At 41.3% G+C, this 21,466-nt stretch overlaps 1 protein-coding gene across 1 annotated transcript in view; it reads right to left on the reverse strand.

Moving 5' to 3' along the window:
- Nucleotides 1-21,466, reverse strand: part of Adgra3 (adhesion G protein-coupled receptor A3) — a 101,580-nt gene that overhangs the window by 40,280 nt on the left and 39,834 nt on the right. Inside the window, exons 3-10 of the mRNA XM_057772703.1 lie at nucleotides 20,694-20,765; nucleotides 17,270-17,341; nucleotides 15,456-15,527; nucleotides 13,367-13,527; nucleotides 10,993-11,206; nucleotides 6,292-6,456; nucleotides 4,563-4,764; nucleotides 3,453-3,608 (exon numbers count right to left, since the gene is read on the reverse strand). Of these exons, the coding sequence (XP_057628686.1) occupies nucleotides 3,453-3,608; nucleotides 4,563-4,764; nucleotides 6,292-6,456; nucleotides 10,993-11,206; nucleotides 13,367-13,527; nucleotides 15,456-15,527; nucleotides 17,270-17,341; nucleotides 20,694-20,765 (1,114 nt within the window). The remainder of the gene's footprint in view (nucleotides 1-3,452; nucleotides 3,609-4,562; nucleotides 4,765-6,291; nucleotides 6,457-10,992; nucleotides 11,207-13,366; nucleotides 13,528-15,455; nucleotides 15,528-17,269; nucleotides 17,342-20,693; nucleotides 20,766-21,466) is intronic.

Consider the following 21,466-nt stretch of genomic DNA (forward strand, 5'->3'; position numbering starts at 1 on the left):
TACACAGAGCCCGGGCAGGGGCAGGACTGGCAGGACAAGGACAGCAATCTGCATTAAGAACCCAGCAGATGCCTCCTCCAGGAGGCTCACGCCACAGGAACTGGGTCTTTGAAGTAAGACTCAGCAAAGGAAATGAGAAACAATGAAACAAAGGTATCCAGAGCCACAAGAATGGATGTGATTACACCCCTTTGAGTGCAGCTGAACAAATGGGCAACTACGGATGCATGGAAGTGTGCTGAGTGCACTCACAGGAGCCTGGCCCTGGGTGTGATCCTGCTCATACAGTCAGCTGGAGCACAGCAAGGGACTCTAATGCCAAGCGAAACCTGCTCTTTACGAACCTTTTCATCACTGGACACAGTAAGTACTGGCTTCATAAGAAAAATTCTTCCAGTAGTATGGAACACACACTTACACTCAGGCAGACAACACTGGGTGCCTTTCCATGACCACCAAATGTACCTTTTAGGTCTGTCGGAGTGATATCTTTCAAGTAGTTATGCTGGTACAATGTTCCTGGCTCGGACTGGTAGAAATCAACCATCTTTATAAGGAGGAATCACCTCAAAATATATTAGCTATGTACAGAAGCATGTGGGTATACCCACTGCAAAGACCTTGCTGAATAACTGAGAAATTCACTTACCTGCTTGTCCATCTTAGGTATGTGCATCTCAGAGTATCTTAGCATAATCTAATGCAGCAGTTGGTGCGGGAGAATTGTGTGTATTCTGTCAATCATGTTTTAAATAAATGCTGATTGGCCAGGCAGGAAGTATAGGCAGGAAAACCAGACAGGAAGTAAAAATGATACAATGAGAACAGGAGAATTCTGGAAAGGAGGAAACTGATTCCTTCCATTCCTGCCCAGACCACCCAAGCAGCAGGATGTGATCTGCCCCACTGAAAAAGGTACTGAGCCACATGGCTAACATAGATCAAAAAAATGGGTTAATCAAGATGTGAAGTTAGCCAGTGAGAGGCCAGAGCTAATGGGCCAATCAGCTTATAATTTATGGAGACCTATGTGTGATTTTCTTTGGGGCCAAACAGTTGTGGGGTACTGGGCAGGACAAAAACCCCAACAACAAACAGGACCCTCCATGTTACAAGCAGTAATTAACTTAAAACACAGTCCTTAACTCCCACGATTTCTATTCACTACACTAATGAAAAGTGAAAGGCAATGGCTACACTACCCGAAGGATCACACGGGATGACAGACACTACATCACAGGGGATATATTTATACTTTTAGGATTCAAACAGGAGTCTATTTTTTCGTTTTGATTTCTAATAAGTTGACATCACATCTTTTTAGCGAATACTATAAACTTTACTATATTATCCAGACATAGCCTCCAAGCTAAGTGTTCGGAGAAGTAACTGAAGCCCGGCAGAGTTTTAGAAAGGGCATCCTTAGATTGGGAGCTGACAGAAAGAACGTCAGGAAGTCAGACCCATGGCGCTGTCTAATAAATAAATGCCTTCTGAGATGAGAAAATTTCATAATCCTGTAAAACCAGACCCAAGCTTTGAGACCACTACACAACATCATTTCCCCTGAATTCTTGTACCTGTGTATAGAAACTCTGTAGGCTGAACGGGACCGATGCCATCCTAATTTCAGGAATGAAAAAGGCCATGGTAACTATTACGTAGTTACCCAACAAGATGCTGCCACCTGCGACATGGAGGTAAGACTATTCATCACAAGCACCAGGCAACAGTTATTTAATCCATGGTGCCATTTACTGTTGTCTACAAGAAGGTTATATTTATGATTACTGCTGTCTGTCTACACTATCCGAGTGTGAGTGTGTGCCCTAGTGTGTGTGTGGGGGGGGGGGCAGTCTTCAGCTGTTTCTCCCTCCTTCCGCCTGGTTTTGGGTTCCAGGTATCAACTTGGTTTGCAATGCCAGCAGTTTCACCTGCTGAGCCATCTCATGGGCCTGCGCGTTGCTCTTTCCAGGGTGAGTACAGAAAAGCAGTTCTGCACATTTGCGTACAGCACAGGAGGAATACAGTTATCATGTTGCAGTGCTCACATTCCAGACGCCACTGTAAATTATTGTGCTAACTCGAAGCACTCCACTTTCAGGAAGCAGGAGCAATCATGAGGGCAGCTACCCTGTGATTATCAGCACCAGCAGAGAGTAAGAGCACCAGTCAGAACCCAAGCAGTTTCTTCCAGGGTTAGCAAAATTTCCCCCAGCGGGAAGCGGCCCTTGCCAAAAGCACGGGAAAGTTTGTTTGAAAACCAGGGTCCATGAGTTCAGACAGCCACGCTGCAACAGTCTCAGTCTCCAGCAAACCTGCCTGTTACCCGAGTTCCATTTATATACACATACCATTTCCCCTCCTTCACTAACTATACCCTACCAAGTAAACACCAAATCTCCTAGGGATGAAGTCACAACTTACTAGCTGCATCCAAGAATAGAAAATGCTAAGAGAAACAAAAAGGAAAATCCTTGCAATGAACCTGGGGTGTCATCCATAAAGAAATATACAGACTCTGTTTAGCTAGCAAGTTCCCTGCGGTTACACAAGTTAGGACGAGGCTGGAAGTGAAGGAGGTAATGCAAAACACACTTCTAGATCCTTCGTGAGGACTCCCACCACCTGTGTACAGCTCAGCCCCAGCTTAACTGTGTGCACTGATATGCCATTTCATTTTCAAGAGGCTTCAGTTCACACTCGGCCTAAGCTCTTTCTGCCCGCCTTCAAATCCATCTTAGTTAAATGGCTGTATCTCAGGAGAAACAGCATAAATACTTCTTAAAGAGCTCAAAACCACAATTTAAGCAAACTTTATTTTTGCCTCAATAATTAAATAACATTTTATTTGCTGCTCTGGAAATCTGGGTTTTCCCCCCCTAAGGAATGCTATGCTAGCAAACTTACTATAGTTTTAATGTGTCCTATTTAAATACACACCTTCTCAAAAATTATTCTTTCCTTGAACTGACTCATACAAGTTGTATATGTCTACAGGTACCACGGCATTTCCTGTGTGTACACAGAAGTTCCTCGGCAGCCCTCATTTCTGGTACACAAGGAAAACAATGGGGCAGTTCCAAACAAGGTCCAGTTGACTAAAACAAAAAGAGGGGCATATGGCTGCGTAGACAATGGGAATTCCAGACGCTACAAGAAGAATCTGGCTAACACGCAAGATGGTGGAGGCTGCATTCCCACTTCCTCTGCTATTTATGGCTCCTCAGTGTATAAGAGCTAACAGCTCCCCTCCATCTCCCAGATACACAGGTCCTAATCACTACTGGCACATGAGATCCTCAAGGGCAAGTCTGGAAATCAAAAAGTGTATGGAGTTCAAATACAGAAAACATAAACCAACCTTAAAAAGAAGCACCCAGCTAGCTCTCTCTCATCAGAGCTTAACACTGGCTGAAATGCACACTGCAAGTCTGAACTTAGGAACATACCTCTTTTGATTTTTCCTCTTTGGTAAATCTTCCAAACTTTTCTATCATTTCAGCCACAAATATAACATCCATTTTGTCAGAAAAGTTGGCCGCCTCCACCGTGTAAGCCAGCAGCTGGCGAGCTGTCGCTATGGCATTTGTAAGATTGAGGGGCATCTATGGCAAAAGACAAAGAACTGTACATAAGGACTAACGTTGATATCATTAACTGTCCTGCAAAATCTTCCAAGGAATTAAAACCAATAGATGTCTCAAATGATTTTTTAAATTCAAAAGACATATTTTTGACAAAAAGAAAAACAAAAAAATTAAACTCAGACATAAAGTAATACCTATAGACACACTAGGCTAACATACAGCACTATCGACCCTTTGCTTAGCCAGATAAAACACAAACCTCCTCCCCCTCCCCCGAGTTGTCCAGAAAAGCCATTCGCAGCTCTCCAGCTGCGAGTGGTGCATAAAGCAGGAGCCACTTCTGTAGTCCTGATCTCTCTGTTCTCGGCCGGGGGTGTCTTTCAGCTAATTTACTGACTGATACTCTGAGAGCAGAAAAGGTAAGCTGGAACTGAGGAGCAGAGAAAACACCTAACACAGACACCACATCCTGGCCAGGGGAGGTTAAAGGGGACACGCAGAAGCGGTGGAAATGAGGCCAGCCGAGAACTCTAGGCGATCCCTTCTGACAGAGGGCTTATGGAAATATATAACAAGAAACCCAGATATGTCTGGGACTCTGACTGGTCGAGCAGTAGTAGGGAAAAGATGGGTTACCACAGAATACCCTGGTCCCAAAGATATAAAAGAATGTACACCTAACACTCACTATGTGGCATTTAAAAAATACTGTATTTCAGGGGCTGGAGAGATGGCTCAGAGGTTAAGAGCATTGCCTGCTCTTCCAAAGGTTCTGAGTTCAATTCCCAGCAACCACATGGTGGCTCACAACCATCTGTAATGAGGTCTGGTGCCCTCTTCTGGCCTGCAGACATACACACAGACAGACTATTGTATACATAATAAATAAATAAATGAATAAATAAATAAATATTTTGAAAAGATACTGTATTTCATCAACAACCCAGGTGAACCAGAATGTCCAATAGTTACCTGATTGAACATATACAGAACTCGGGTGACGTCATTTGCATACTGGCAGCGAGAATAATCATCATCTGCCCAAAAGCCCCCTCTGTCACATCTGCGCCATGCCTTCCGTTCATCCTGTGTGTTTCCCGGGTAGATCCCACTGCCATGAATGTTCCGGCTACACTGAAGATAAGCTGTGATGCCTGCCAGCGTCCTGGGCCATCTACACAGGTGGAAACAAAACCGTCTAAGAAAACCTAGGATGGCAGAGGTTAACAAGGATGGTAATGGCACAGAGGGGGGAAAAAGACTGAGACATGAATATGATAGCAGAGAAAAATCACAAAGAAAAAAACTCCTGGGAGAGTAAAGATCACAATACTTATTAAAGTTACTACAGAACCATTTATTCAGTCTATCACCTGAGAGTATTTTGATAGCATAACACAGTAAAATAATTTTTCTAAAATAAAAATCTAAATGCCACTAGCAATGTTCAAGGTAATTATATCACAGCCATGTATCACATTCTATTCCTGTTTAATCAATGTTATTATATCTTTGGAATTATAGAACAAATATGATAAGATTCTTGCTCAATAAAAACAGAATTTGGCCTTTTGGACAAGGAAATGTGAAGAGAGAAGATGCCATCACAGGTCCTTCAGGACAACCCTGAGGAAACACTATTTGCACAACTGACCCTATCCATGGCTGCTTTGGCCACGAGAGGGGTGAACTCCTGTGATCTGTTGAACGAAGTGTGACTGGCTGTGGCTACATTGCAGGCTTAGCTGAAGCTCTGCTTCCCTCCTACAGTCTGGGAAGTTTGGGCTGTGCTAAACAGAGAGACTAAAGACCAGCACTCAACAGCAGGCTTGGTGCTAGTCTCAGAGGGGTGTTCCCGGGTGGAAACACAGCACGATGGGTACCGGTTGCCTTCTGAGTCTACTGGAGAAGTCACTGTGTGTGCTTTACCCACGGATTCCCGCAGAACCTGCCTATCCCTTATCATTAAGCTCCGACTATTTCTACACAGAGATCCTATACTAAGGTTTCACATACAAGACCTTGTAGTGAATTTCTGACACCTCCATCACAGTATTCAATAGAATTTATCAGTAAAAAGTTACTCTGCCAGGAGTCATTCCAACCTGGTGCATCGCCTGTCAGAGCTGGGAGAAAGCTTTGTATCTGAACTGTTCTTTTTTCTCAAATCGAAAATGAAGTTGTGCATACTTAATACAAATTATAACTGATGTGTAGCAGCGGAACTGCTGAGAGATCACTCATGTCAACATAGAAACCATGATCAAAAACTCCATAAACAAATCAAGCAACAACCAAACGACTTTAACGCAGCGGTGGTTTAATGCTACAATACCTTAAGGAGAATCAGAAGATACATAATTCATTAATCAATTAAGCATGGAATACACTCAAGAATTGAATGAAAGACAAAACCCAACATAAATGGAAAACACGATTACTTGATAAAAGACGTTGAACGTCACAAAATTAACAAATGTAGCACTTTACACTTTCAAGTACTAAATATAAGCATAGATAGAGCGCAATGCTCGTGAAAGACTTATTCGGTGGCATTAATGAATGCTCACACACACACACACACACACACACACACGTATTTATCAAGTTTTACTACTGAGGATGAGCAACCAATTATGTGTTTGAGAACGCAAAGCTCTGGAGCAAACCAGCCTTTCCCAGTGTTTTCCATGCCACTGACCTGAAATCACCTTTGTTGTTCACAACCCTCTCTGGTGGACAGTACTGGGCAGAGCTTTCTAATACCACAATATCAACAGTTCTTGTGTTATTTCCACGTTTGGTCTGAACATGACAGCCCCAATTTCCAGTAGACCCAGCCTGAATATTTGAAATGGTTAGGGCACTGCAGAAAAAAAAGGAAAAAAAAATTGTTAAAAAGAGAAAAACATTAGTGTCCTACAGATAAAGCAGAGCCACGAGAGGAGCAGGAACAGAGCACAATGGTTCATTACACAAAGGGATTCCAGAAGCACGATGGGACATAGACCAGCCAGCCCAGAGGTGGAAACACTGTTGGAAGTCACACCTTTTCAAAATTCCAAACAAGATATTCATGAAAAAAGGACCATTATGAAGAGGTTTTTTAAAAATAAATATGTAAGGAGACACAGCTGGAGAGATGGCACTCAAATAGTTAAGAGCACTTGCTCACAAACCAACTGTAACTCCCGGTATCAGATGGTCTAATGACCTCTTCTGATCTCCAAGGGTACTGCATGCACAATGTGAACATATGTACATGGAGGCAAAGCACTCACACACATATCAATCAATCAATCAATCAATCAATCAATCAATCAATGTGTTTAGCAGAAAATACTGTGTCAAAAAAGATTATGCAGAAAAACAAGTCAATCAGTAGGTAAAGGTGAGTGCACCATGCTGGGTGACTTTAGTTTGAGTCCCAGAACCCATATGTAGCAAGAGAGAATCAAATTGCTGCAAAGTCTTCTGACCTCTACATGCATAGTGTGACATTCATGCAAGAATACATGTGCATATGCTGAATAAATGTAAGTCTCAGAAACGATTAGTAAATGGCCAATTAATGATTCCTAAAGAAGTATCTATGGGAAGCCATGCTTCTCCTTAGAGCTGTATGTCTCCATAATGGTCAGTAAATTTCATTCTCAATATGAAATCATAATTCTCTAATATAAACCTATTAATTAAAGACCAAGTGTCAAAGCCTTCAATTAACCTCCTTTCCTCTATATGATCCACCATACTTTACTGCTATGTAGACACAAATGAAAAGAAATAATTAGATATAAAGCATGTATCATCTTAATTAACTTATCAAATTATGTATGTCTGGAAGTGAATACACATTTATCTGGTCTCCTAAATCATCAAGGGCTAGCTAGCATTCCAATAAAGACTCTGAGGCACTGTTATATTCTGAATCATCAAAGAAAATGAATATTAGCTTCCCTAAGTTAAGAAACAAGTCAACAGCTGTAATAAATATTTTAATGATGAGTGACATAAAAAGGAAAATGCTTTATTAAATAATCATCAAATTCAAAGATATTCTATGTTGTGCAGATATACTGAACTAGGATGAAATACACAGAAACTGTGGTGATAAAAACTTTACATAATCCAGGTTGCAAGATCAGCTCAAACGCCTTCACTATGACACTCCTTTACTATGTACCTAATCCTCAGAAAGAAAATGTCTGGTAGTTCAAACCGGTAGGACAAATGTCAAAACTGAGCATAGTCAACCACAGTGGCAAACCCCTGTAATTCCAACACAGAGTAGCTGAGACAGGAGCATCACAAGGCCAGCCTAAGCTCACAAAAACAACAAAAATATCCTAGTATCTACATGCTAATAAATTAATAGTTTGGCCACTTGAAACACAGTTTAAAAAATAAAATTAAAACTTAAACAAAAAATTAAAATTTTAACTTATCTTTAAATAAACACTAAGATTCCACAGGGGATGTGACTGCCTGTCAGCCACTCTGAAAATAATTATATCTCAGAGACTAATTAGGCAAAAGACACTCTTTTCTTCTGTGATTTTGACACAGTACTCACTGGATCACAACAGCCTAAAGGCCCACCATCTCAAAACATGGTACCATCAAAAGGGACATGACACATTTTGATGAAGACACAGTGCTGTACTAACAGCTGGCACCCTGTGGTATCCAACAAATGCCACTGCCTCAGAGGACTAATGTGCGTCCTGGTGTAGGTGGTACCTTTCTGGGAATCACGAAACTATATACTATGCCAAAGTTTTTGTGGATAATTTGTAACAATGCTTTCAATGTCTAAAAGCATCCACTGGATTAAAAGTCCCAGGAATCTTCCAGACAGCAGGTCTGGAAACAGGAGATTCAAGAAGAAAACAGCAGCTTGAGTTTCATCTTGTAGGAAAACTACAACAATCAAGTCTTACAGATGAAGGATGGTTGACATCAAGAGACCTATAAGGAAGCTTCAGCCTCACCCTCTTCAACAGCCATGTGTTTCCTTTCTCTACACACCCTGGGGTAAAGGATGCTCCATCTTCATATGAAACACTGTCATGTCAGTCAAGTGTTTCTACCAAGAAAAATGTTAGGCCAAGTAGTTTCTCTTAGAATTAATGTTTTGTGCTGCTGTAAAAGAGATTTATACATACTTTAAGCATAATGTTGGAAACAAATTTATAAAGTAAATCCACTTTAGTCATACAACTTAGACTTTTAAATTAACCAAAGCTCTTTGTATATAGAAGAATCTATTATGTTTAAAGTTTTGTTGTTGTGGTGTGTCAATTATTGCTTATTTATACGATAAACTCCCTAAGAGTGTGTAATTAGATGAGTTTTGACATATGTATATGCCTGTGTAATTATCACCACAGTAAAGACAGTATAACAATGAATACATCATTTCTTACAATTAACAACACCCCTAATAAGGAGTTCAGAAGCTAAGGTCGAGCCCATATTAAGCTTCTTCCTGCAGTCAGCAGCCGCAGCTCTGAACACATTAATGAAGTGTAAGTATGTGGATTCTGTACTAGGATGCATAAAAAATAAGCAAAAGCAGCCAGAAACTAAAGACAATGTGATGGAGGAAGAAGGGATTGGCAATGGGAAATAACTTGGGCAGTATTAATGGCTTTGGCCCAAGGCTCCTCTAACACCAGAAATACACAACTTTTGGAGCCTGAAAAATTAGAATACCAGAGTAAAAGTAAAAGTTCAGATGTCTTAGACAGGGAATATATTCAAGGGCTATGGATGGAGCTCTGTGAAGAGCATTTTCCTAGCATGTGTGCAGTCATGCGTTTAAACCCCAGTGACACCTGCACTCAACATGCATTTCAGTCACCACCTCCAGAGACACAGAGCCAGAAGTGGGAGGTTAGCCAAGCTAACTGTCCAGCCAAATAAAAATTTCATTCTCCTAAGAGGAATATAACAGAACCAGAAGAATGGAGTCATGGAATATGTTCCATGACGAGACTGTAAATATTTTAGATTCTGCGAGCTAAGAAGCAATACAAACATGATATTCCATAAATGCTTACATAATCATTTGAAATGTGACTGCTGAAAAATGTCAATTCTCGGTGGGCCCAGAGTAAGCCGCAATTTGAATGCTTTATCAATATTTTCTTCATCACACATTTATAATAAAGTCAGCGGTTTAACCCAACATGATTACTGTACAAATACTTTTTAAAACTATATTCATGGTGTAGGAGTCCCTTCTGTTTGTGTGTTGCTTTCATTGGTGGGTTAACGAATAAAGAAAACTGACTTGGCCTAGTTGATAGGGCGGAACTTAGGTAAGTGGAGAAGACAGAACTGAATTCCGGTTGAAAGAAATCAAGAGTCACAGAGAAGTCATGGATCCTCCGCCTCAGACAGACGCTGGTTAGAATCTTGCCGGTAAGCCACAGCCATGTGGTGATACACCGATTAATAGAAATGGGTTAAACTGAGATGTGAGAGTTAGACAATAAGAGGCTAGAGATAATGGGCCAGGCAGTGATTTAATTAATACAATTTCTGTGTTTTTATTTCAGGTGTAAGCTACCCGGGCAACCGGGATGAACAAGCAGGCCCTCATCCTTACAACATATTCAAAAAAAAAAAGTAGTCAGGAGTGATGACCCCTCCCCATGCAAGATGACTCATCTACTGGAGCTGGAGAGCAAGAGTGCAGAAGCATCTATTCTAAACATTAGAAGACATAAAATGAAAATATGCTTCCAGGAAAGAGGTACAGGTTTTCAAAGAAGAAACTGTAAAATAAAAAAATGCATTCCTAAAATTCCCAGAGTTGATTTTAGGTTCCAAGAATCCCCTTTCTCAGCAAGTTTCTCGCAGCATCCTTGTCTTGGCTGTGTGGAATCTGCAGCTTACTCTAGCAAAAACTCCAGCCAAACTCTAGGCAGGCAAGTAGGCAGTGAGCAAGCCAAGGAGAGAGAACAAAGAGGATCTCTCACTCCCAGGACTCCCGAGTGATAGTACACACAATTTTAAACTGTTTTTATACTGTATTGAGTTCATTCAGACTAACAAGCCATGGGGCTGACAGCTCAGAATTATACTCTTACACTAACAGTAAGTAGGTGGGAAGATAAAGTATCTTAAAACATAGCATTAATCAGAGGATGAAGTAGTGGAAGTGTGGTGATTCCTCAAAGAGAAATAAAAGTTTAGCAGCAGAAATGGTTAGCAATTAGGTTTGGCACTAAAAGTTTACATTTTCCTCTTAAAACTTTAAAGAAAAAGACTTCAACTTTAAGTGTTTCTCTTTTATATTCAGCTTTTTCTTCCAAAACCGGATGAGGAGATGGTTAATTAATTTCCAGTTAAGCACTGCAACTCCCAAAGGGCAACAAACCCAGGCACACTGTACCTCGCAATCAAGGAGCAGTTGTGAATCATGTTTTTCTCCACAAAGATCCCTTGAGACTCATCAGTCTCGACGATGCGCCCATCCTGATACCACAGCACTTGCATGTCCTGGTCTATGTACGACGCCATGCACTGGAAAGGCAGGCTGTCTCCTTCAAACACAACCTGGCGATGAGATGGAGTCATGTAGAAAGATGGCAGTTCAAGGGGAGGATCTAGAGACAGAGAAACAAAGAACGGAGTGAAAGAAAGCTAAAGCAATTCACGCACTGCCTTTGGAAGCTACAGATGCTCTGTGGAAACCGACAGAAACAGAAGCACAAACATTCCTCAGGACCAGCAGTCTAATGCTAGTACCAAGGTGACTACTGAATCAAATCATAGCAATGTGCTCCCAGGGTCCCAGGGTCATGCATGTCCTGGAAACTTGGTACCCAGTACAGCAATATATAAGATGATGAGTCTCCTGGGAGGGTATTAGGGCACTAGAGGTTCCGCCCTCGGAAACTGGTCTCCTGGATCGAGTTGATGAGAATGAGTTAGTATAGCAGCCAGAGCCTGACTCCTAACAGTGTGGCCTTCTGTTTGAGATGTCATCTACTCCCATCATGATGCCATTATCATGAGGCCTTCATCATAAGCCAAAACCAAAGAAGCATGATCTTGACCCTCGATCCAAAACTGAACTAGTAAATGAACCTCTCTTATTTAGAATGTTACTCAATTTTGCATATTTTGTTATAACAGAAACAAAGTAACACAAATAGATCACAAATGGGAACAAAGCTGAAAATGAAACCATCTGACATTCATTTCCAGTATTCAGAACCCCTCCTTTCCAGGGACGTCCTTAGTACCACCGGACAAACACAGAAGCAAAGAAGGAGGCCAAATCATAAAGTGCTGAGATCTAGAGACTGGAGCTGGGGGAGAATAAGTGCTTCTGGCTATCATTTTAAGACACATTTTTGAAGATCATATTTCCTTGGATTCAAATGCTTTCTTCTGCCTATAAAGTTATGCACATAGTAGAAAATTTTAAAACATTTAAAGAAAAATTTTAAAAAATAAGTCCCTTATTTCAATCACTGTTTAAAAAGATTACAATTCCTTCCAGTGTCAGAAAAAGGGATTTTACATATATATGTAAAAAAAAGTATACAAATACTACTGATTCATTAAAGACCTTAAAATACTTAGTTCATTAATCTAACACAATTCGGCTGTCAGCGGTAATGTGTGGAAATCAAAATTAAAAATATGCGAAAATATATACAAAGAAATTAATCACTGTGTTATTAATGAAGTGGGGAATTATTAACAAGCTAAAAATGCAGCTGGCAGGAAGCAGTTACATGACAGTTACGGCTCCATAGTACTATCAGCAGCGGGCTCTGCGTTATTCAAAGAAGTAAGCGTACGCTATTTTAACTTTCAGAAAGTTATCTTTAGGAATATGATGACTTTTTTTTTTTTTTTACAAAATACAGGAAAAGGTACAGAAGTAAAACACTAAGCTCACAACACCAGCTGTTCGTGAACAGCATGAAAGCAGACATGCAGTTTGTTCTCTCTGAGTTTTCTCTTTCACATTTAGAGAACATATCTTGACTGTAAAATGACAATACTATTGGTAATAAAGAGAAAGGGGAAAAAGACGAGATCATTTATTTCATGTCCATCATTTGTCACATTCAGTTCCTATTGTGCATTTTATCATTTCACACACAATAATTGTTCTGTTTCTCTCATGTCTGCAGACACCTGCAAAAATATGACTTTTCCAATAATTGCATGTTACACACTGAACAGATATGCCCAAAGTCATTCAACTATTTCTTTATTATTATGAACTTCAGCATATATATATATATTCCTTTAATTTCACCCTAAGATATAGATACATACTGCTGAACTGTAGTTCAAAGGTCACATTGTGTGACTAAGGGTGTGACAGTTAGGACACTGGCCTGCCATGTGCAAGGCTGAGTTTGATCCCCAACACAACAAAACACAAACTACAAACCACAACCACAAAGGCTCTGATGGATCCCCACTCCTACCAACAAACACTGTGAAAGCATCCTGTGCCTGGATTCCTCTCACTGAGTTCTCCATTTGCCTACTGTAGAACACATGAGCACCCTGCTACTATCTGAAATGGGTTCTCCTGAAGCAAGCTGTTCAGAACCAAGAACAGCTACCGTGGAGGCCAATGGAAGAACTGTTTTCTCATCTGGCTAGACTAATCACTGGTTTACACTGAGATTAATTGTTGTGCTGAGATTCTGTCCGAAGAACTTCAGAGTCTGTCAAGAAAAACATAGTAGCAAATCAAACATAGTAAAGGCTCCTCAGTTTGGTTTCTCCCTTACCGCATGTTAACAGCTCCTGCTTCACCCCCGTGACTGGCTGGGCCTGCAGTGACTTAGGATAAACACACCTGGTGTCCCGCACAGTGATGTTCCTCTCCTTTACCCAGCGATGCATCCACAGTATATTACAGTCACACAGAAGATACTCAGTCTGGAATTCTCTGTAATGCACAGATTAGGACAACAGTGAACAGCATCATGTAGCAGCTGGGCTCTGTACTGGTTCCATTGTGTTGTAACAGTTGATCGTCTTTGTGTAAAGCACAGGTGCAGCCTGTCAACTGGTTATAGTCCATTTCCAACGCCCTCTTATCCAGCACTCCAATACCTCCCACGATCCTAGGACCACTTATGATCGAAGTTGAAATAAGTCAACAGAATGGCATACTCGTCAGGACTCCTGCTTATCCCTGTTCTATGCACCAAGTCTCCCGACCCTGAGACCCTTCTTCCGACCAGGTCCTAACCCACCCTATCAAGCCCTTTCCTTTTACTGTAAAACACTTGATAATAATTTGGGATCTTCACAAATATTACCACATCACTGCCATGTTCTTGGCCTAAATGCTGCCAATTCTACTGCTAATACTGGCAATGAAATAGGAACATAAAGGACTAAAGGACCATTCTGTGGTTACATCCTGGACATCTGAGCAGACTGTAAGCTCTTAGGTGGGGACCACTTTATGGCACTCTTCTACTATGCACTGGGTGACTCTACATAGAAAGCAAGACGAACAATACTTTAAAATCAATATGAATACAAACAGAGACCATGAATTTAACAGAACACTCTAATTTGGCCTTGCCAAAAGATTAAGTTATCAACCCATTAATGTGACATTCCTTTCACTAAACAATGACTAGCCCTATGATGCACAGGATGATGACTCTAGCTAATAAAACTAACTGTGGAGATTATCCCTGCCACCATGGCATATCTAATAGAAGCAACAAAGCATCAGTACGAACTCAACCCTATGGAACGTGAATCTTAAAATAAGTCAACAAAGAGCATAGATGAGCACTCTTCTAATACACAGGTTGCTAGCACATGGGGTCATCTCATAATTTTAGCCAAAACATCAGGAGAGGAGGATACAGCGCAGCACAAAAACAATGAATTTTAAAATATTTTCAAAAGAATGGCTTGATGTATTTCTAATCATAAATTCTGCCATGTAAAAACACTGCCAATGTCTCCCATTTCCTTGATGAAATTACTTCCCAGATTCTTATAACTAAGGTTCAAAAGCAAGGTTATCCTTTGCCATCTTATTTTATGTCAAGGGTGTGGCTTGGTGGTAGGGCGCTTGCCTGCATGTGCAAAGGCCTAGGTTTAATTGCCAGCACTGGGGTTAGGGGCCAACATATACTGAACAGAGGCATCTGGTAAAGAAAGAGTTCCCTGTAAAATGACTCAACCCAATAAATTATACATAATGACAATGTGATGAACAGTTTAACTGTGATTCTAACAAAAATCAGTATAATTTATAGGTTGAAATAGAATAATGATTATCTGGAAACAGAGTTAATTTTCAAACATGATTCCTTTGCAGCCTCTATTTGCGACAGACAAAATAATCTATATAATTACAGAGAACTGTGTGAATGTAATCTTACGTGGAGGGACTTCTCAATAAACATTCCTAGCAATATCAGTAACAAGCTGGACATTTAATGTGGAGCAGAAATTACGGGACAGAATTAGATCCTTTATGTATAATGTCGTCCCTGAATGAGTCTTTTAGGAGGAATGAATGGGCTATATTTTAGGCATTTAATTAATCAACAACAAAAACTTCTGGATCTGAAAATTAAGTCATGAGAAACAACTGCCACCAGTTCATTCATTTTTACTACAGTTGGGAGGGACACATTCTCAGGAGATGGTCATCTTGGTTTGAAAAATCCCTGAGATTTACCTCATGAGCTTCAGGTCAGACGCTGGCTCCCGTAAAAGCAAAAGTTTTGAAAATTTGCGAGACATTTCTCATGAAACCTCTTAAGCTACAAACCCATTGTCTGGTTTTTTTTTCCCCCAACACTGAATATAAATTAAATACAACAAAGAATTCTTACTTACAAAGACCGCAATGAGCCGAGATAATCAAAAGTTCCTTGAGACAGTGAAGTAAACAAATTCCCTGAAAGGTTTCTAGGGGAAACGAGGAAATAGGTTCACTTTTTAAAATACTTAGCAAACACATCACTTACTATTTGATATTGTCTCGAATATCCTATGATATGAACAAAAAGTAATAAGGAATTCATGAAAGTTGCTTGAATTCTTATACAGAAGAGGGGATGTATAAATACCTCTGTGAGACTGGAGAACAGTCGTCTTCAGTGTACACTACACAATGTACTAAGCAAAAGCTTTAAAAACACCTTAATGCTAAGTAAGATTCTTCTACCCAGTATCAGGAAAACCTAATATTCCTTATGGATTCCCCACTAGAATGCCTGCTCCAATGTTCACTTGAGATCATTCAGAAAAGAAACAAACGTTGAAAGAGTAGCCTTTGTGGTCAGCAGCAACCAACCACACACCAAGACTGAAGAGATGTGGGCAGAGTAATAAGCCCTGGAGCTGGGAGGACTCGGTGCACAGGGCAACTAGGACCTCAGATGAGGTCTATCCCCTCTCTTGGCCTGCTGCCAGCCAAATGCTGCACAGGGCAAACTGAGTAAACTCAACAGCAGGAGTGTTAAAGTGTGAATGGGCTGAGCGCTGGCTGCCTGATGGCATGCTCAGGAACTGGAGTAAAGACGACACATGTCTCTTTTGGGGGAGTGCTTCTGGCAGGTAGAGGTAAAAAATAGGCACCCCATGTTTCTTTAACCTTTGTTTGTTTGTTTAATATAGGGTATTTCCATGCATAGGAAAGTATTTTACTTAAAATTTGACAAGTTACGGATATGGCACACAGGTAAAAAGAACAATATGATATTAACTTGTACTGCTGTAATCGTCAAGTTAAAAAGAAAGAAAATGGGCACTCAATATTGGTGCTAAATCTTCAGGATAGACAGAACATACTCCGTGGGTTCCTAACATAAAAGAAGCATGGCAGTCTCTGGAAAACCTGGCAGCATCATTCAAAAACCAGGAGATCTGTTCTGTGTACCAGAGACAGATAAATTGAGATTATCTGAGAAGGGGAGATGGGGCAGAACGGAACACAGAAAGGGCACAGGACAGAAGTGTGGGGGTTGTGAAAAGGCCAAGCTCTCCTCTGAGGTATGGACTGAATCCTAGTGTGGGAGGGAGTGCCACCTGTGGAGAGAGGGCAGAAAACGATGGGGGGGTCACTGACACCCACACAAGGGGTTCCTGGGTTGGGATGGAGTCCTGCTATCATACAAGCACTAACACTCAGAATCAGTACACAATGGTCTCCAGGGAGATGGCAGGACTGGTGTGGTAAGATGATATATTATAAGTCCTTAATCTGAAAATCTGAAATCCAACATGCCCCAAAATATTTGAGCTCCATGACAACAGCATGGAAAATTTTAGATCATGAAACTTGTGTTTCATGCAACTGAGCATTTAAAATATTGTGTAAGATTATCTCCAGGCTCTGATTAGGGGGTGATTATGAAAGAGAAAAAATTCCGCATTTCCATTTGCATCTCACATGCAAAGTATGTCCTTGTGCACAGAAGATCTCCTCAAGTAGGAAACACTCTGGTCCTAAGCGTGTCTGCTAAGGGATTCTCAACCCATCTTCTGAGCATACCACATCCCATGACCCGGTAGTAAGCTTCCTATCTCTGTGGCTTCTACAAGGCCTAAAGTTGCTACTTAATTAACATGCCACTGATGTTCAGAAACTCCTCGGTACCTACTGGTTCAAATATCTTAAATTTTCATAGAGTAGAAAAGGTACTTACAGCCGAACCAGATTGGTGAGTCCTCGGAAAATGTCTGCGTTCAGACAACCTATTCGGTTGTTTGTCAGGTCCCTAAGGGAAGGGGGAAGGGATGATTTTATTTAGTTCTCTTAATTAATATAGCTCTGATAGATTCCGATTCGGGTCAAGAATATTAACTCCCTTCTCTTCTGCATCCCCCCTCCCCCCCACGTGAGATACAAACAGCACTCCAGAAAATGGTTCTTGGTTTACCTTCCTTCGGGCACACACACACACAGGATGCTATTTAATTATATTTCAATCACTTACCCTATGAAATTATTCAAGACAACACAGGAGTAGTAAAACAAGACCCACTCTATCTTATTATGTGCTAGAACTCCTGAGATGCCCTGCAGAGTCAGTCAAGGGAGAGGGCTCAGGACGTAGTCCAATCATCAAATCGCATTAACAAATATGACTTTTATAACCCCATCCTTAGATACTCAGACACTCTAAGTAGAATGATGAGGAGAAACACTAACTTAGCTTTGACCTCACAAATCTGTCATTCACTCTCAAGCCAGATGATTTTAACAACATCTGGATGTTTTTAAAATTCCTAGGGTAACAGCCCAGCCATTCTGCCAGCCCACCCTAATGCCTAATGACTCCTAATACCTGCCGCCCTCGAAATATTTCCTCTGATAAATCTATGAAGTGTCCTCCTTTTTATGTATGCATACTTATTAACTATTATTTATGACGATGTGGGGGAGCAAGAATAAGCACAAAGCACACAAGTGACACAGCATCATGTGGAGGTTGACGTACAACTTTCGGGAGGCGGTTCTCTCCTTCCAGGCTGTGTCCGTGGATGAAACTCACATAAGGCTTGCCCGACAAGGGCTTTGCCTGTGGAGCCCTCTCACTGGCCCTGTGAAACTCTAGCTAATACTTGTATTGCTTCTGTGCTCTCTTACTGAAATTCACACCTGGAACAAGGAACACGTTGGAGTTTCCATTTAACCAGGGTGCCAGTGAAAACTGTGTAGAAAGGCAATTTCAAACTTTTCCCTGGCCTGGCTGGCACGCCTTTCAATCTAACTCTGGGGGAAAAAAAAAAACCTGTGATGAATCATTCCTTTTATCAGTTTTACACTTTGAGTAACTGAATTCACTTAGAATATTATGGAGAAATTAGAAACTTCTGTAAACCAAAATCTCAAAAATACTCTTCTATTTCTTCTAAAGTCCACATGATTTTCCAACACAAACAACATCCTTTGCTACACTTTGAGTTACACTATAAAAAGGGGGGGGAGGGTAGAGTGCTCATTTCCAAACAAATGCTGCTAAATTCACAAAACACATGCATTTGACTATAAATTCAAAGCACAGAGCAAGAAACCTGGGTCCCTCCTCCGTGAGTTTGCCCCTATGTATTTCAAGGCCACCCTAAGTTATCCAGCAGAACAGGATGTTTTAGTTCTGGTTTCCCTCTTTTATGGATAAAGTAACCTTAAGCCACACAAACCTTGCTCTCGGCTTGGGTAGCTCAAGCTCCTTACAATCTTAAAGCCAAGCATTTAATCATGTGGGATTTTTTAAAGTGGATTTTCCTTTTATTTCTAGGTTTTGCAGTTTAAGAAAATGAGGTATCATCTTGTGGGCTGTTGCTTGAACAAGCATGTTTCGGTCCTATTCATTATCCTAGCTCACTTCTTCTGAGCTTTAAGTGATGTAATTACCACTGACTATGGGAAACAATTTCATTATAGCTTCACCTACTTAAATGGAACTTAGGTATTGATAATGAGTTTTCATTTCGATTGAGAATCAGCTTAAATTCGTTGAGAAAGCAAATAAGACAGTGTGAATGGGTTCGAGTTTCAACTACTCCTGGTAGTTTATCTTTCAAAAGCTACTTAATCTTCCTGACTCCAATTATCTATAACTACAGACCAAAGCATGAAGACTGACAAACACTTTGTGTGGCCACTGAAATGAATGACCTGAAGCTTTGCAAGAAAGAGAGTCTGGGTCTATTAAAAAAAAAAAAAAAAAAAAAAAAAAAACTAGCAGCCGTTAACTACTAACTACAGGGCTATCTTTCCATCCCACTAAGTCCCACGTAGGACTCCTTCAGCTGCAAGCTGTACGCCGTAAGCGCAATTACAAGTCAGCTGCTTGGAATTAAGAATGTATTTGCTGGCAGGAAGAAGACTGTAAATGGCAATTACCTTCCAAGTCAGGAACACCAGAAGAGCACTTACTGTGCAAAGCAATGCAAGCAGGCTAAGGCAGAACCCTGCACAATTACCAGCAATTAACTTAAACGCTACTGAACAAGATTATTAAACTTTTAGATGGAGGTACTTGAGACATTATTTAGGATAAGGAACTAAAGCAGGAGCCAGAGGTTTGCTGAAAACGTTGTCACCGAACTGTCTTTTACTGACAGCCTACTTCCTCTGGCCCGTATCTTGGCATGGAGGTGTTATAAGCATTGACCTTTCTGCTACCCATACGGCTGTGAAGACAGTGTGGACCACACGGGAACACAGAGAACGAGTGACGGCAATAGAAGGAAGAAGTCGGAGGGAAAACATGAACTGTAAGCATCAGTTACTGGGAAGGATGATTAAAACAATCTTGGCCCAGATCCAGTTCCTGATGGGACAGGGCTTATCAGGGCTTATCATTAATTCTTCATTTATCTAACTACGCACAGACTCAAGAGTCCATTTCCTTCATCCTGCTTCTTCTCCAAAAATAGTATCATTCCTTCTTGAAGAGGCTCAGTGAACCAGAGTAATAACAAGTCGCTGTCTTTGCCCACACTGTATAGCACATGCACGTTAACAAATCTAATTTTCTCTCTTTGGTCAGTATTTTGTCATCAAAGTCCAGACAGGGCACTTAGGAGGTCAGTCCTCCAGCCCAGCCCACCTTCTCACTCACATTGAGAGGTTGTGAGCTGTTCCAGAGAAGTGGGCGTGTGTACGTAGCCAGTGCGCAGTAGCTGTCTTTACAGGGAACAGGGTGGAGGATGGTCTACGTGCCTTTAGTGCAGGTACCTTCCAATGTGAGAAACTAGCAGGAGGTGAGCTTTCAGAGCAATAAAACAGACTCTTTAGGCTTCGAAGTAAAAACACACAAGGAAATGGCAAGCCATTACCCCATTAATGGAAAGCCTGGATTTCTGGGATTCAAAAGATGTACAGTTTGAATCCTGCAGTCATAGCCCGAGGATTGCCTCCACAGTAGTTACGGCTACAGTGCTGACATGATAATGCGTTTGTTAGTGTAAGGGAGGCACCCAACGCATACTGATGGAACACTTAAATCCTCTCTGTTCTGCCGGGGACCTGGCCAGATGAGCCTCTTTTGTCAAGCTGGAGTTCACTGCTAACAATAAAAGGGATGGTTCAGACTCCCAAGCAAGCAATTCAAAACTCACAATCTCTTCAGCGACGACAGTCCCCAGAAGGCACCAGGGGCTATCCTGCTAATCAGGTTGTTCCGGAGGTCCCTGCGAAAGGTAGAGAGTCAAATGGTCAACGCCTCATGAAATATTTCAGCATACACTTACCTGCCACAGACACAACCACCAGTGTGGGAGGAAACCACAGCAAAGGTGTGTAAGCCAAGATCTCCCCAGCAGTGAATGACAAAATGTGAATGCAAATTTGAGACCTCTGACCTCAAAGCTTTCTGTTTCATCAACAAGAGCAGAGGTCACAAGAGGTCCAGGGTCCTAATAGCACTCAGAGTTCCATCAGTTCTAACCACACCTATTGTCCTTCCCTTTCGCCATGTTTATGTATGCATGGTGTGCATTATTTGCAAGCATGCGAGCAGACACGGGGGTGCAAGTGCATGTGTGCCTGCATCTGTAAGCCAAGCTCGATGTCATAAATCGTCCTCAACAGCACTTCCTCCTTATTCTATAAGCAAGGGTCTTGTAAATGTTTGTCTTACTTGACAGCTTACTCTGGGGATCTCCTGTCTCAGCCTCCCCAGACTGGAAGCCCAGGCAGGCTGTCGTGCCTCATATGGATTATATTCGGGGTGAACCAAACTCTGGCCCTCCCTCCCTCTTCCTTTTTTTTTTTTTTTTTTTAAATATTAGGTAGTACAGGAGCTGGAGAGATGGCTCAGTGGTTAAGAGCACTGTCTGTTCTTCCAGAGGTTCTGAGTTCAATTCCCAGCAACCACATGATGGCTCACAAC

Source organism: Chionomys nivalis, chromosome 6, assembly GCF_950005125.1.
Source record: "Chionomys nivalis chromosome 6, mChiNiv1.1, whole genome shotgun sequence".
Classification (NCBI taxonomy): Eukaryota; Metazoa; Chordata; class Mammalia; order Rodentia; family Cricetidae; genus Chionomys; species Chionomys nivalis.